We start from the raw sequence: 14080 nt of genomic DNA, 5'->3' as shown, positions 1-14080 counted from the left end.
CGGTGGGGCTGCATTCGTATATACAGTTTGCACTGATTTACGAATGCCCGGAACCCTTGCCGGTTACCGTCGTAACGGTCCGGCATCTGCACGCTGTACCCAGCGGCAGGAGCATCGCGAGCTGTCCGGAGCTCGGCGAGCTCGGCCTCCAAGGCACGGAGGCGGTCCACGAGGGCAGGATCCATGGCGGGACTGGGACTGGGACTGGGAAAAAAAAAAAAAAAAAAAGCGAGGAGGTTCAAGAACAGGAGAGCGAAGAGGGCTCAGACACAAGTGTGCTTGAGGTTCGGACAGGACTAGGAAAGGGGCGGGGCTAGGAGCGGAAGATACCAAGCAGGTGGTATCAGTAGAAGAGAGTTCGAACAAAGTGTAAGGAGTGAACAAGCGCAAGGACGAAGACCAAGTGCTTGGTATGAGCTTTATTAGCTTTTAGCCCCGAACACCAAAGAACAAGTTTTGTTCGAACTGGTGTTCAACATAGGCTCAGACATGCAGGGCTATTTATAGACCGGGAGAAGGTCGAGGGGCAAAAGTGGGCGAGAAGGGTGGAGCATCACAGAGAAGCGAGAAGGGGGTGCGAGAGTGGCTGGTGTGCAAGCGAGAGAGGCTTGGCACAGCCCGGGGACATGTGCCGAGCGGTGGGGGAGGCAGGAAACCAGTAGACGCGGGTGGCAACGGCGCGTGCTCATGCATGGGGGCAAACAAACACGTGGGGACTCATGATTGGTGCGGAGGGCGAGAGCATGCGGACAATCTCATTGGTCCGTTGTGATGCTGGTCATCACAGTCTAGCAGTGGAGGTGTTCTTGGGGACACCCTTGCCGCTGTAGTAGCAATCGCCGAGGTTGTTCTGAGCAGTTGCATTCCCCTGATTGGCGGCCTTGGTGAACCACTCGACAGCCTTGGCATAGTCCTGGGTGACACCATTACCGTACTGGTAACAGTTACCGAGGTTGTTCTGACCCCATGCATTCCCCTGATTGGCGGCCTTTGTGAACCACTCGACAGCCTTGGCATAGTCCTGGGTGACACCCTTGCCGTTGTAGTAGCAGTTGCCGAGGTTGTTCTGAGCATCTGCATTCCCCTGATTGGCGGCCTTGGTGTACCACTCGACAGCCTTGGCATAGTCCTGGGTGACACCCTTGCCGTCGTAGTAGCAGGTGCCGAGGCTGTTCTGAGCAGTTGCATTCCCCTGATTGGCGGCCTTTGTGAACCACTCGACAGCCTTGGCATAGTCCTGGGTGACACCCTTGCCGTTGTAGTAGCAGTTGCCGAGGTTGTTCTGAGCATCTGCATTCCCCTGATTGGCGGACTTGGTGAACCACTCGACAGCCTTGGCATAGTCCTGGGTGACACCCTTGCCGTCGTAGTAGCAGGTGCCGAGGCTGTTCTGAGCAGTTGCATTCCCCTGATTGGCGGCCTTTGTGAACCACTCGACAGCCTTGGCATAGTCCTGGGTGACGCCTTGGCCGTCGTAGTAGCAGTTGCCGAGGCAGTTCTGCGCAGTCGCCATTCCCCTCTCGGCAGCTTTGCGATACCACTCAGCGGCCTGAGTCATGTCATTCGGGACACCTTGACCTTTGGCGTAACGGAACCCAACATTCAGAATCGACCACAAGTGGCCTTGAGCTGCACCTCGGCGGTATAGCTGGAGGCATTTCCCATAATCCAGGGGAACGCCAAGACCCCCCAGGTAGCAATCCGCAAGCACGTAATGGCTGATGGCGTAGCCTTGGTCCGCAAGTACTTGCAGCAACCGCACGGCGAGCTGTTGGTTCTTGGTGGTTCCGAACCCGCCAATCAAGCAGCGCGCAACCAGGTGCTTGCAGAACCAGTCGTGACTCGATCCAAGCTGGCACAGTTGGAAGAATCTGGTGGCAGTCGAGGAGGAACATTGCGTTTCCTCTCCATGGATTGCGCTCTCGCCAAATGGAAATTCGGCAGTCCTACTCTCGCGAAGGAGTTGGTTGGCCCTGGGTTCGTCTTGCTGTGTTCCGCGGCCGAGGTAAGAACACCAGCCCATCATGAATGTTGCGATGGGCTTCATGATTGCGTCAGACGACTGGTTGTGGACCAGCTGCCAGTAGGCGAAGGCCTCAGTGTCACTCTTGGTGATGCCGATGCCAGCAAAGTGCAGCCAGCCGAGCTCGAAGGCAGCCTCGACACTCCCCTTATCGGCAGCTGCCTGATACAGCTCGGCGGCAGTTGTCCAGGCTGGATCGATGGCTGGCTTGTCATCGGAGATCTTGCAGGCAGTTGATAGAATCGCTTCAATCTCACCTCCCCGTATCCTTATGATCGCTGCCCGGGGGATGCCATAGTCGGTGCCGAGTTTCTCGGTCAAGCCTTTGCTATCCGACGACTGCAACGAGCCCAAGTTGCTCTGCTGCGAACTGGGTTGAGAATTATCGCGAAGCGGAGAAGCAAGAGGGGCGTTCTTGTATGCATCAAGAGAGACGATGATACTGCTGAAGGTGGGACGCATGGCGGGATCTTGATGCCAGCAAGCTTCGATGAGCGACCAGATCTGATCGGGGATGCCGTCGAATCGGGCAGGTCGACGGCCATTGCAAACCATCCGCTCGATCACTCGGCTTCTCAATGCTTGACCATCGGCGGAAACCCAAACCGGATCGGCGTTATTCAGGACCTCGTACATGGTGATGGCGAAAGCATAGACATCAGTCTTCATCGTGGTGCCAGATGGATTTTCGTCGTCGAGCATCTCGGGAGCCATATACCCCTCGGTACCTCCAGAGGGACCGTTGGTTCGATTGGGGTTCATCGAGGCTGAGGTGTGCTTGGTTCTGGATAAGCCAAAGTCGGTGACGACAGCCTGGAAGGATCTGTCCAAGAGGACGTTCGCTGCCTTGAGGTCGCCGTGGATGATTCTTCTGGCGTGCAGATAGGCCAGGGCCGACGCAACCTGGTACAGAAGACTGAGTTTCTCCTCGAGGGAAATGTTGCTATTGGCCACATAGTCACGAAGCGTGCCGTTTGGCATGAACGGAGAGACCATGAAAGGAGTGATCTTTTCGCCGGCGTCGCCCCTGTCGCAGGCTCCGAGGAGGGGGAGAACATGGGGGTGGCTGAGATTCTGCCAAACCCCAATCTCATGGTGGTAGCTGGCGAGCTCGCGGTCGTTTGGAGCGCCGAGAAGTTGCTTGATGGCGACTTGGGTGCCAAAGTAGTTGCCAGTGAACACCTCACCAAACCCACCACGGCCGATGGGGTTGGCTGAACGGTCGGTGATGTCGCTGGGAGAGATGTACCATGGCGGTCTGTCTTGGCGCTCGCGGATAAGGGGTTTGCTGCTCATGTTGAAGGAGATGGAGGAGCGAGAGCTGCAAGGAGGAGCGGCGGAAAGCGGGCATTTTCGTTTTGGTTCTGGAGGCGAAGCCTTTGTCAGAGTGACTCCTGCGCCAACGACAGAAAGCTCTGCCCCATTTGGCAGCGCGACTCTGAAACATGCGCGCACAGGAACGTGTTGTTTGTGCTGCGCATGATCACGTGGTAGAATGCGCAGCAGGTCCAAGCCACACCACGTGGGTGGCGGTCCAACTCAAACACAAGGCACACACAAATGATTGGGACAGCCCAAAGAAGCAGCCACCAACTTCCATCATGACAGCGCGCAACATGATCATCCTGTGCAGGGCGACAGGAATGTTGTCGAGGCGACCTCTTCGAATGGACATACAGCGTTTCCAAAATGAAATGGGACACCTCGTTTTGAGTCATGACTATGTTTTTTTCTGTGACCTGTATACACACACCCACCCACTCATTGCAATCAAGGCCAAACATAGCACCGTCGTCGTTTCGCACTGCGGCACTGCGATGCTTCACACCAATGGTTCCTGCGCTTGCTGCTTTCCCTTCTCTGGCCCACCCATCCAGTCGCGAATGACACCAAGTCGCTCGATGAACCCACGACCTGCCTCTTTCCACTGGCCATTCAGCACCGCGAGTTCTCTGTTGAGACCCTCCAGTTCCGCCACCCGTTCTGCCGTTGCCATAGGGCTGCCGGCCGGTGCCCCCATGCTGGTGGCGGTGGATGCATCTGCCAAGACCACCGGCTCATCTGTCATTGTTTCAGAGTCCGTTGTCGATGGCTTTTGCCGCTGCTCTGCACCCCCCCAGTTCCTCCACCAGTTGCTTGATCTTGTTGTCGCGGTCGAGTAGCTCTGCCTCCAACCCTCTCACTTTCGCTTCCAACGTCGCTTGCTGGTTCTGAAGCTCTTCCTCCAACTCCTTCACCCTTGCTTTCAGTGCACTCTGCTCATCCAAGAGAACTGCATGTTTCGCTTCATGTTCTTGCACCGCCGTGTCCATGTCGTTCTGGAGTCTCTCCTTCTCCTGGCTTTTGCCGTCGAGTTGCTCTTGGCACGCCTTTGACTGCTCCTCGAGTGTCTCGATCTGTGTGGTGTACCTCGTTGCTTGCTGAGTACATTCGTTAAGCTTTCCTACCAGTTCATCCACCTCTGCCATCTTCTCAGCTGTAGCAGCTGCGGCTTCCTCTGACGCAGCGCCGGCACTCTCCACATTGTCCTGGAGACTCGCGATTTGCTCCTTGAATCGTGCGATCTCGCCCTCGTACTCTTTCGCCCGGGTTTGGCTGTCCTAGAGCTCGCTCTGCGCATCACCCAACCTTTGGTTCAGCTCCGATAGCTCTTGTGCAAGCCTGGTGTTTTCTGCGTCAAGCTCCTGCTGCTTGGTTTCTGTCTCCGACTGACTCGCTTTGTGCTGCTCCGCCAACTCTTCCATGGCCTGGGCATTTTTCTTGATCTGCGCTTCCAAGGAATCGTTCTCAATCTCCAATGTCCCGATCATCATTTGGCACGTAGTGAGGGAGTCGCGCAGTTCTGCGGCCTGCTGCCGCGTGGCAATGTGCGTTTGGGTGAGGGTGTGCAGCTTGTCCTGAATGGCCTTGTGGGTCAGCGCACAGCCCGAGTGCGCTTCATTCAACTTTTGCAGTTCGTTGGCACTGGCTTCGTCGCGGGTTTGCTGCTCTGCATGGAGGGTCTCGATTTGCGCGGCGGTATCGGCCATCAGCTGCTCGTATGGTGCGTGCAGGTGAATCTTGTATTTCCGACGCCTATTGGTCCTGGAATAATATGCGCAGCCGCATTTTCTTTCGAACGGCGATGACCTTGTTAAACGACTCAGAATCGATCATGCTCTCGTTCGGCACGAAGCATTCCCTCATAACACATCATCCTGGTGAGATATTGGCGTTCAAAATGAGGTCATTTTAATAATGATGACTCAAAAACTGGCCGGTGCCGCGCACAATACACGCTTTCGGTCACACAATCCAAGCGCGTTAACGCGCGTCCCTCCTTGCTCACCTCCCTCCAACTCAGACCTCCTCGCCTCCTATATAGCCGGTGTCTCTCGTCGATCGCCCATCACCAACGCATCCTCATCATGGGACGAACATCCAGGAATAAAAAGCGATTTCAGAAGGCTAGAGAAACTGCCCTCCGAAATGCAGCTTTTCGGGCCGAGTTGAGGAGATCTAGTCACATTAACACAATCTCTCCTCGACGTCAGCACGCAACCAGCTCGCGAACTCCCGCCTCTCCAGGACAAGGATGCATCTGGCGCCTCCTTGGCGAGACCAGAGAATGCTCAACCAGACAGAAAAATCATAGTTTACGATCTGGATGCCGATGAAACCATGGATACTTCAGCTACGAGCTGGGCTCCCGCAGTCGATATCGATCATGATTGTTCTGTTCTCATCAACGGCACTGAACCTCAGCCACGCCCGGCTCCTCGTCAGTCAGAGCATCCGTTGCTCGCGTGGCCGATCCGTTTCCCGTCCTCCTTTCCCGAACCTCCTGTCAAAGATCGACGACGGCCTTATGTTGGAAATTCAGAAAGTAGTCAGCGACGAGCCAATGCCGAGTCGCGTTCCCGGGCTTTGCAGCACGGCACCTCCAAAACGATTCCCGAATACTTCGGTTCCCAATGTAAAGCGGCAGCCCAAACTTCCTTTGAAAGAACAATCGAGGACAGCAATTTGCAAGTCTTCGATATTGACGCTGACCATCCACCACCCAAATTCCCCTCCGATTACATCGTGGGCTTGGATGGCTGCTATCCAGTCCGGATGTGGGATGCTCAAGTCATTGACCTGGATGACGGTCATCAGGCGGCTGGAGTCTCCACTGGCATGAGAAATTACGAAAGAAACGAGCCGTCCGACGAGGCCCCTTCCAATGTGATATTCGAAATTGATGGTGATCAGGAGTCGGTGTCCTCAGACGACACGGAATCCACCGACTTTGAACAACAGATATCGATGGAAATCGACTCGGCCATCGGGCACCTCAGAAGTGAGACATGCGCACGATGTGCAAACACATCTCTTGGAAAGAAACCCAACTATAGAAAGACGGTTATGCACCATGCTATATACCTCTACCTTCGAGAGAAACGAAGAAACACGGAACTCACGGTCGCTAAGATCGGTGTCGAAGTCGCCCGTCAACTTGCTATGGGAAAGTCGTTGCCATACTTCAGTCGGATCATAAGGAAAGCAGCGACTGAGTATTTGACGACAGGATATATTCCTGATACATATACGTTGCTTCACCCAAGAGAGACATCCCTGTTGTCGGATAAAACAGTTGCGGAAATGTGCTTGGAATATCTGAGTGATAACAAGCAGCGCAGCCCGGTGAAGTTCGCCAAGTTTGTCAATAGAAAAATATTGAAAAAGCTCAAAACGGAGAGGAACCTTCGAAGATATCGGCTCAAACACGGCAAAATATCATACCGCACTGCCTTGCGTTGGATGAAGCACCTTGACTACAATAAGACCAGGGACAAGAAAGGGGTATATGTCGATGGCCACGAGCGTAGCGATGTTGTCGATTATCGCCGTGTATACCTCCAGAAGATGAAAATTTATAGACGACGTATGACTCGATACGTTGGGACGGATCTTCAAGAGGAACTTCCCCGAAATGTAAATCCCTGCCTCGCATCGTCCTCGTCACATATGACGAGAGCACTTTTTACACCAATGAATCAACCAACTACTCATGGCAACGGAAGGGCGAATGCAGACTGAAACCAAAAGGCCTGGGATCAAGCCTCATGGTCAGTGCATTTCTATGTGAATGTCATGATCTATTGAAGGTCGACGACACGAATGGCTCGACCAAGATCATCAAGCCTGGGCGTCAAAACTGGTGGACATGCCGAAATTTAACTGAACAACTCGAGGAAGCCATCCCTATATTTGAACGGATGCATCCCAATTGTGTTGCACTGTTTCAGTTCGACAACTCATCCAACCACCGGGCCTTCGCTGACGACGCTCTCAGAGCTGAGTCACTCTGGCCAGGAACAGGAAAGAAGTTTCGGCCTACATCCTTCGGGCCAGATAACATTCCTCAGGCGATGTGCTTTCCGGAACAAATGGACGGTGAAATGCACGAGGTAATGTGATTGATTCGATAAATGAATTGACAAAAACGGAGCCAATATGATCTAACCAACGATCCTCTTCACGACTCCCTCGAGCGACAATGGGCAGGGCAGCCCAAAGGACTTTACATCGGGCTAGAGGAACGAGGGCTCTGGGAAGATGGTCTGACACTGACGTGCAAGAGAACCTCCGAAGAAACCGAGAACTCTGATGGCCCAACACGCACCCCTTGTTGTGCCAGGCACCTGATGAAGGTCCAGCCAGACTTCCAGAAACAAGAGCCATGGATTGACGAGACCATTCACAGTCGAGGCCACAAGGTTATCTTTCTCCCCAAGTTCCACTGCGAGCTGAACTTCATCGAACGATTTTGGTGCGACGCCAAGCGATACACCAAAGATATGTGCTTCAACAGTTTCCAAAATCTCGTGAGGTTACTTCCAATAGCCCTGCGGAAAGTAGAAGATGTCAGACGAGTCCGAAGGCATGCAAGGACAACATGGAGGTACATGCGTGCTTACAGATGAGGCATTGCATTGACTGAGATCCAGGAATATGTAAGGAAAAGGTACACCTCCCACCGGAAAACCTATCATACTGTCGATGCCGCACTGAGCAGGGACGGTGCAGACGACACAGACTCTGAATGCGAACCGAATTGTGATGCTGAAAGTGACCGGGGATGGTGACAGAAGCGCGGGGGTGGGGAGCACAGAACTGCTATTGACACCTATGGCTCGAGCCGGTTCGAATATATGACTCATAGTGACAATTTTTACTCATATGGGCGAACTAAAATTTGGCCACTTCTGAGCGCCTGCAAACGCTACTTCAAATCTTCACCTTCTCGCACCATATGGCCCACACGACTGCGTGATGTTTGCGCTGGGTTACGACATCACAGGAATCGTCCACGTGACCACGGATCTGGTTGGATTCGATTCGATTCGAACCAACGGGAGAAGGGTGACCTTGCGCAGCACACCCCGAGCCAATCGGGATGCGAGATCCCTGCTCCTCGGTCGCGCGGAATATAGGCGATACAATGGTGATACAAGAAATCACGACCTCACAGTAACAATGACTCGCTCAGAACCAGCAGAATCCACCTGTACTACCATCGCCGAGTTTACCCGTTTACCCGCCAGGCAAGCCTTGCCAAGCCCACCCAAACCCATCTCGATTAGGCACCTGCTGCGCTCGTGTGTCGCGCATCTGAAACTGTGTCACCGTCAATGATACCGGGTGGCGTGGCTCGGGCCCTGCCTACTTTTTCTTCGCTCGTCCCCCGTTTTCCCCCTCATCCCTTGTCGTCCCCCACATTTCGCCAACACCCACCTTCTTCTCTCCTATCCGGCTGCCTCCCCTGCTCACCATGGCCAGCAGAGCCATCATCAGCCCCGCTCCCGAGCGTCCGTCCTGGTACATATCGCCCAGGGACATCACCAACCGCTCAGCCAACCCCATCGGCCGCGGTGGTTTTGGCGAGGTCTTCACTGGCACATACTTTGGCTCCAAGGTCGCCATCAAGCAGCTCCTTGGAAACTACAACAACCGGGAGCTTGCTGATTACAACTATGAAATCAGCATCTGGAAGCAGCTCAGCCACCCACACATCCTCCCCCTGCTCGGCGCTTGCGACAAGGACGATGACGGTAATCCGATTCCTCCCTTCATGGTCTCGCCCTTCATGCCCAACGGTACATTGCGCAACCATGTTGCCAACAACAATGTCCCACTCGAGGAGAAGCTCCGTCTCCTCTTCCAAGCTGCATCGGCTCTGGCATATCTCCATTCCCGGCGCATCATCCACGGCGATCTCAAAGCCCTGAACATCCTCCTGGACGGCTTGAACAACGCCGTCGTCACCGACTTTGGCATGTCCCGCACCAAGCACACCTCTGCCTCGCTGGATCGCAACCGATCCATGGGCCCGACCGGCGGTACCGATGGATATATTGCACCCGAGATGCTGGACGACGATGATCCCAGTGGCACCACCATGAAGACCGACGTCTATGCCTTCGCCATCACAATGTATGAAGTACTCAACGATGCCAAACCCGTCTGGGTCACCAACAACGGACAAGCCATGCTAGGCCGAGCTATCGAACGCATTTCATGCAACGGCAAGCGCCCCAAGCGTCTCGATGGCATCCCCGACGATATCTGGGCCCTCATCGAACGCTGCTGGGCCCAAGATCCCGCCGCCCGCCCTGCCTTCACCGAGATCCTTGCCGTCCTCCAGCCATACAACCGTGACGCCGTCCCTGCTCTCGCCATTCCCACTCCCGCCAAGTCCCCTTCCGTCGACCGGTTTGTCAGCCATTTCGCCACTCTCAGCGTGAACAACCGATCCCCGTCCCAGTCCAGTCGTCCCGCCAAGCTCAAGTTTGATGGCATTGACGATGTCGTCCACATCCATGGCTCCATCGTCTCCGACGCCAAGCAAGGTGATCCCGATGCTTGTCTTGAAGCCGCCAAGTTGGTCTCGGAGGGTCTCCCTGCACGCCACCAAGATTGGAAGCTCGCCGCCCAGCTCTACAAGGCCGCTGCCGACCGCGGCAAACTCGAAGCATCCTTCCAGCTGGCCTGGCTCGCGTTCCTCGGTGAGGGAGTGGCCAAGAACGACCGCAGCGCCTTCTGGTTCTGGCAGGAAGTGAGCACCAAGTCAGATGACAAGGTCCTCAAGCCCATCGCCACGCATATGGTCGGATGGATGCACTACCTCGGCAGGGGTACCCAGCAGGATAAACAGAAGGGCATCAAGATCATCCGAGATAACCAATCGGATGAGTTCAAGCTTGGGGAGAACGAATGTCTGGGAGGATATTTGAACGATATTTCGTCCGACGCACCCGCTGCCTGCAAGTTCTTCGAGTTATGCCAGCTCGGATCGGACCGTGACTGGCTTTGCAGGCATCTCATGGCTGTGTGTGTGTTCCTTGGATTCGGAACCACCGAGAACAGGACGAATGCGGCGGGCATCTTTGAGCAACTCGCCAACGATGGACACAGCGACAGTCAGTTGTGGATCGGAATTTGCTACTCCTTTGGCGGGGGAGTATCGAAGGACCACAAGAAGGCATTCGAGTGGTTCAGCAAGTCGGCCAACCAAGGCAACTCATATGGACAGTGGAGGGTTGGTTGGTGCTACTACCGGGGATACGGAATCACCAAGGATCGCACCAAGGCAGCCAAGTGGTATCGTAAATCGGCCGAACTGGGCCATCGATTCGGACAGAACTCGCTTGGCGACTGCTACAAGAATGGTGAAGGTGTCCCGCTGAACATCAACGCCGCCGTCTTCTGGTATCGCAAATCCGCCGAGCAGGGTTGCGATTGGGCCATCAGCGAACTCAATCAACTCGGCCTGTGGCCCTGATCCCGAATCCCTCCCTAGTACCACTCCCAAATAACCAAGTCGCAACACTGAACATGCAAGCAGCCAAGCAAACCGCACCGCCAACACCCATCCCAACCACCATGATTCCAAAGTGTGGATTCGCAATGTGGACCCGATGAAGCGGCAATGACCGAGTGATGTTGTATTTGACATTCAATACATCCAATACATAAACAGTGCTGTCCCATAATAATCGCTGATGTTGATCGATCGGCAGAACCATCCCATGACTCGACAACGACAACTCGACCACTACAATCAATACTCGTTCTGCAGCTATAGCTAGCGAGCACGATCCAGACCATTCCTCGCCACATGGTACCGAAGAAAGCAGACAACAAGCCACCAGCCTTCCCCGGCACCAAGACCATCCTGCCTCGATCCGACACCAGGCAGCGTGTCCTGATCAGCATCGATGGACCGACAAATGGATGGCAAAGGCGACGAATGGCCTGGATCCAATCGGGCATAGGTTCGCCTCTACAGCCGCCAAAGGAAAGAAAATGGCCACACTGCAGCTTTCTGGTCCACCCTCGATCCGACCCAGGGACGCCGGGGCACGCCAGCGTATGTGGTAAGACCATGCGAGGTTGAAACCAGTCCACTGCAGTGCAGCCTGGAGACTGAGAGAGGACTCTTTGGACCACGAATGACAAGAACCACTCCTCTCGATCCGCATCTTCCAGGACACGAGCGTGATCAAGAACGATGTCATCCGTATCGATGCCCACCTCAATACCGGTGCCCATGACTTGACCAGTTCATCGACATGGCCAATGCCACCATGGGCTATCTATTCGAGTTCCCCATGTGGAAGGAGCCACCACTCTCAAACATCCTTGGCCGCCTCCTTCGGGACGAAAACCTGGCATTTCCCAAAGCACTCAACGCCGCCAAGCACTTCTACCAGTCCCAAATCGATGCGATCCCATACAGCAATCGCTGCTGCCCAGATCAGCAAGATCCTGTGACGTGATCACCAAGTACGGTAGCGGACTCGCCAACCACCACTCGTCGTTCAAGACCGCCTTCGCCAAGGATACAAGGCCTTTGTGGGCACCCTGGACACATCGACGGACAGCGTTGTGTTCAGTGATGGCACTCTCATCAATCTCCTGGATGGCACACGGCGCATGGCCACGGCAGAGGACATGTTCACGGCGACGCTCGAGATCCGATACAACCATGCGGCACTGACTGCCGAACGCAACGGGGAAATGATCACGTTCCTTGTGGTTGACACCCAGAACGGCAAGTCAATGCTGCTCAATATCATCGAGGCCGTGCTTAGGGGTTTGTTTGTCGTTCGATGGCGACAAGCTCCGCGATATGAAAAGTGGCATGTGCTTACTTGATCTCGATATCCGCGGGATCATCAGGGAGAGAGCACACCAGAGAATGAACCGCACCCTGCCGACTGGCACACTGCCAGCGATGGTCGCCAAAGCGCAGAACAACAGAAACCTACCAAGGGGCCATCCAGCATCAGCCCTGGTCGGATCGAGGGCACACAGGGGCCCGAAATCCGACGCTTGGAACGAGAGCGGCGATGCCTGAGCAGAATGCTCGCCCAGACCCCCGAGTACGACACGGAAGAGTTGGACGACCTTCGCCGACAGCTTCGGTCCACGAGAAAGGCCATCACCCAGCTCAAGCGCAAGAACGGCATACGGTCATGGAAGGAATCCATGGCCACCATGGACACCCAGAAGTGCTCCGAGATGACCAAGACCATCGGAGCGATGCACACGAGGAAGGAGAGGGAAGGATCCCATCTCTTTGACAACTCGGATGCGACTCTCGAGAAACTCGTGGTGCACTTTGGCAAGGTATCCTCCGCCTCGCAGGACAGCGGGACAGAGTACGACAGAAGTATAACCCCGCCACCCCTGAGCACGGAGGCGACCCTCCTGCCGCCCGACAAGCGGCTCCCAGAAGTATCGCTGGAGCACATCCAAGAGACCATCGAGAAAGCTCCACGTTGCAAGGCAGCGGGGTCCGACAAGATCAAGAGCGAAATGCTCATACCAGTCGCACCAGTGATAGCCGAGTGGCTCCGCCTGATCATCATGGCGGCGCTCAAGGCCAGCGTGGTGCCAAGCGAATGGAACAGCGTGCTGATCCACCCAGTGTACAAGCAGAAGGGATCGACCCTGGACCCGACCATGTATCGCCCGATCGGTCTCACTCAGACTTGCAGGAAGATCGTGGAAAGGATCATGCTCCCCTTCCTGGCAGAACAGGCAGGAGACATGGACGTCGCCCAAGGCGGATTTCGAGCCAGACGAGGATCCCTTGATCAGATCGTCGCCCTGGACACCCTGATCAAGCACCACAAGATGAACGGTGAGGAGTACTCTCTGATCTTCCTCGACATCAAAGCCGCATATGACACCGTATGGCGCGAGCGACTGTGGACCAAGCTCAAGCAGCGAAGAATGAACGGCATCGCCCTCGGCTTCCTCAAAGCCATGTTTGACCGGGTATCCATCCAAATGGTCAGCAAGGGCCGAAGATCCAAGCCAGTATGGCTCCAGAAAGGACTGATCCAGGGATCGGTGCTGAGTTCACTCATGTTCAGCGCCTTCATCGACAATCTGCCAGGACCGAATGGTGACCAGGACAAGAGAAGCAGCATCCAACATGACCAAGATGGGTCTGACCTTTGGGAACCTCACGCCAAGACACTGACGATTGCATACCGCACGTTCCTGCGGCCGATGATGGAATACGGCCTCGCCCTCGACGCCATCCCAAAGAACGAACAGAAGTGGCTCCACCGGACACAAACATTCTGCCTGAACTTGCTGTTCCGCACAGCCCTCTCAACATCACACGGAGCACTGCACCTCAACTGCGGATTACCTACACAGAGTGGTGGACACACAACTTCCCACGACCAGCAGGAGAGACAACCCTCTCTTCGCACCAAACAGAATGCCAGGCAGATGGAGTGACTGGGACGCTGAGAGGCACTAGGCCACGACAGCGAGTCCCTGTGGGACCTCTTGGAGGATGTGTTCACCCGCATGGTCCGTCTTGTGGGCTGGAGAGTCGGCGAGAGTCGGCGAGAGCCACAACAGGGGTGTGTGAGCTTGCTTGGACATCCACTGCCGGGTACCGCATGGTGCTGATGGTATGTTGAATGTTCTTGAATATACAACCATCGTAAACAAAATCAAAATAACCATGGTTTTGGCTCTCTTTGCCGTGCTCGCCTAATAAGCCCA

At 55.0% G+C, this 14080-nt stretch overlaps 4 protein-coding genes across 4 annotated transcripts; 2 read left to right on the top strand and 2 right to left on the bottom strand.

Annotated features, from left to right (window-relative positions):
• Positions 1-781: 781 nt before the first annotated feature.
• BJ171DRAFT_426031 (uncharacterized protein) lies at positions 782-2023 on the bottom strand (the record flags this gene model as incomplete). Its single annotated transcript, XM_053107752.1, has 1 exon — positions 782-2023. The coding sequence occupies one exon, from the start codon at positions 2021-2023 to the stop codon at positions 782-784; it is 1242 nt and encodes a 413-aa protein (XP_052964998.1).
• Positions 2024-2446: 423 nt separating this feature from the next.
• BJ171DRAFT_426033 (kinase-like domain-containing protein) lies at positions 2447-3319 on the bottom strand (the record flags this gene model as incomplete). The annotated part of the gene is made up of 1 exon (XM_053107753.1): positions 2447-3319. A coding segment is annotated over one exon (873 nt), but the record flags the coding sequence as incomplete, so codon positions are not given.
• Positions 3320-8819: 5500 nt separating this feature from the next.
• Positions 8820-9692, top strand: BJ171DRAFT_426090 (kinase-like domain-containing protein; the record flags this gene model as incomplete). The annotated part of the gene is made up of 1 exon (XM_053107756.1): positions 8820-9692. A coding segment is annotated over one exon (873 nt), but the record flags the coding sequence as incomplete, so codon positions are not given.
• A 607-nt stretch (positions 9693-10299) lies between these two features.
• Positions 10300-10999, top strand: BJ171DRAFT_512609 (uncharacterized protein). Its single transcript, XM_053111675.1, has one exon. The coding sequence runs from the start codon at positions 10371-10373 to the stop codon at positions 10827-10829; it is 459 nt and encodes a 152-aa protein (XP_052964995.1). The 5' UTR covers positions 10300-10370; the 3' UTR covers positions 10830-10999.
• Positions 11000-14080: the final 3081 nt, after the last annotated feature.

Source organism: Polychytrium aggregatum (genome assembly GCF_025602895.1).
Source record: "Polychytrium aggregatum strain JEL109 chromosome Unknown BJ171scaffold_28, whole genome shotgun sequence".
Taxonomy (NCBI): Eukaryota; Fungi; Chytridiomycota; class Chytridiomycetes; order Polychytriales; genus Polychytrium; species Polychytrium aggregatum.
This window is presented reverse-complemented; position numbering and strand designations above follow the sequence as displayed.

Excerpts from the sequence above, each read along its gene's own strand:
- BJ171DRAFT_512609 (XM_053111675.1), top strand. The coding sequence starts at position 10,371 with ATGGCTGTGTGTGTGTTCCTTGGATTCGGAACCACCGAGAACAGGACG.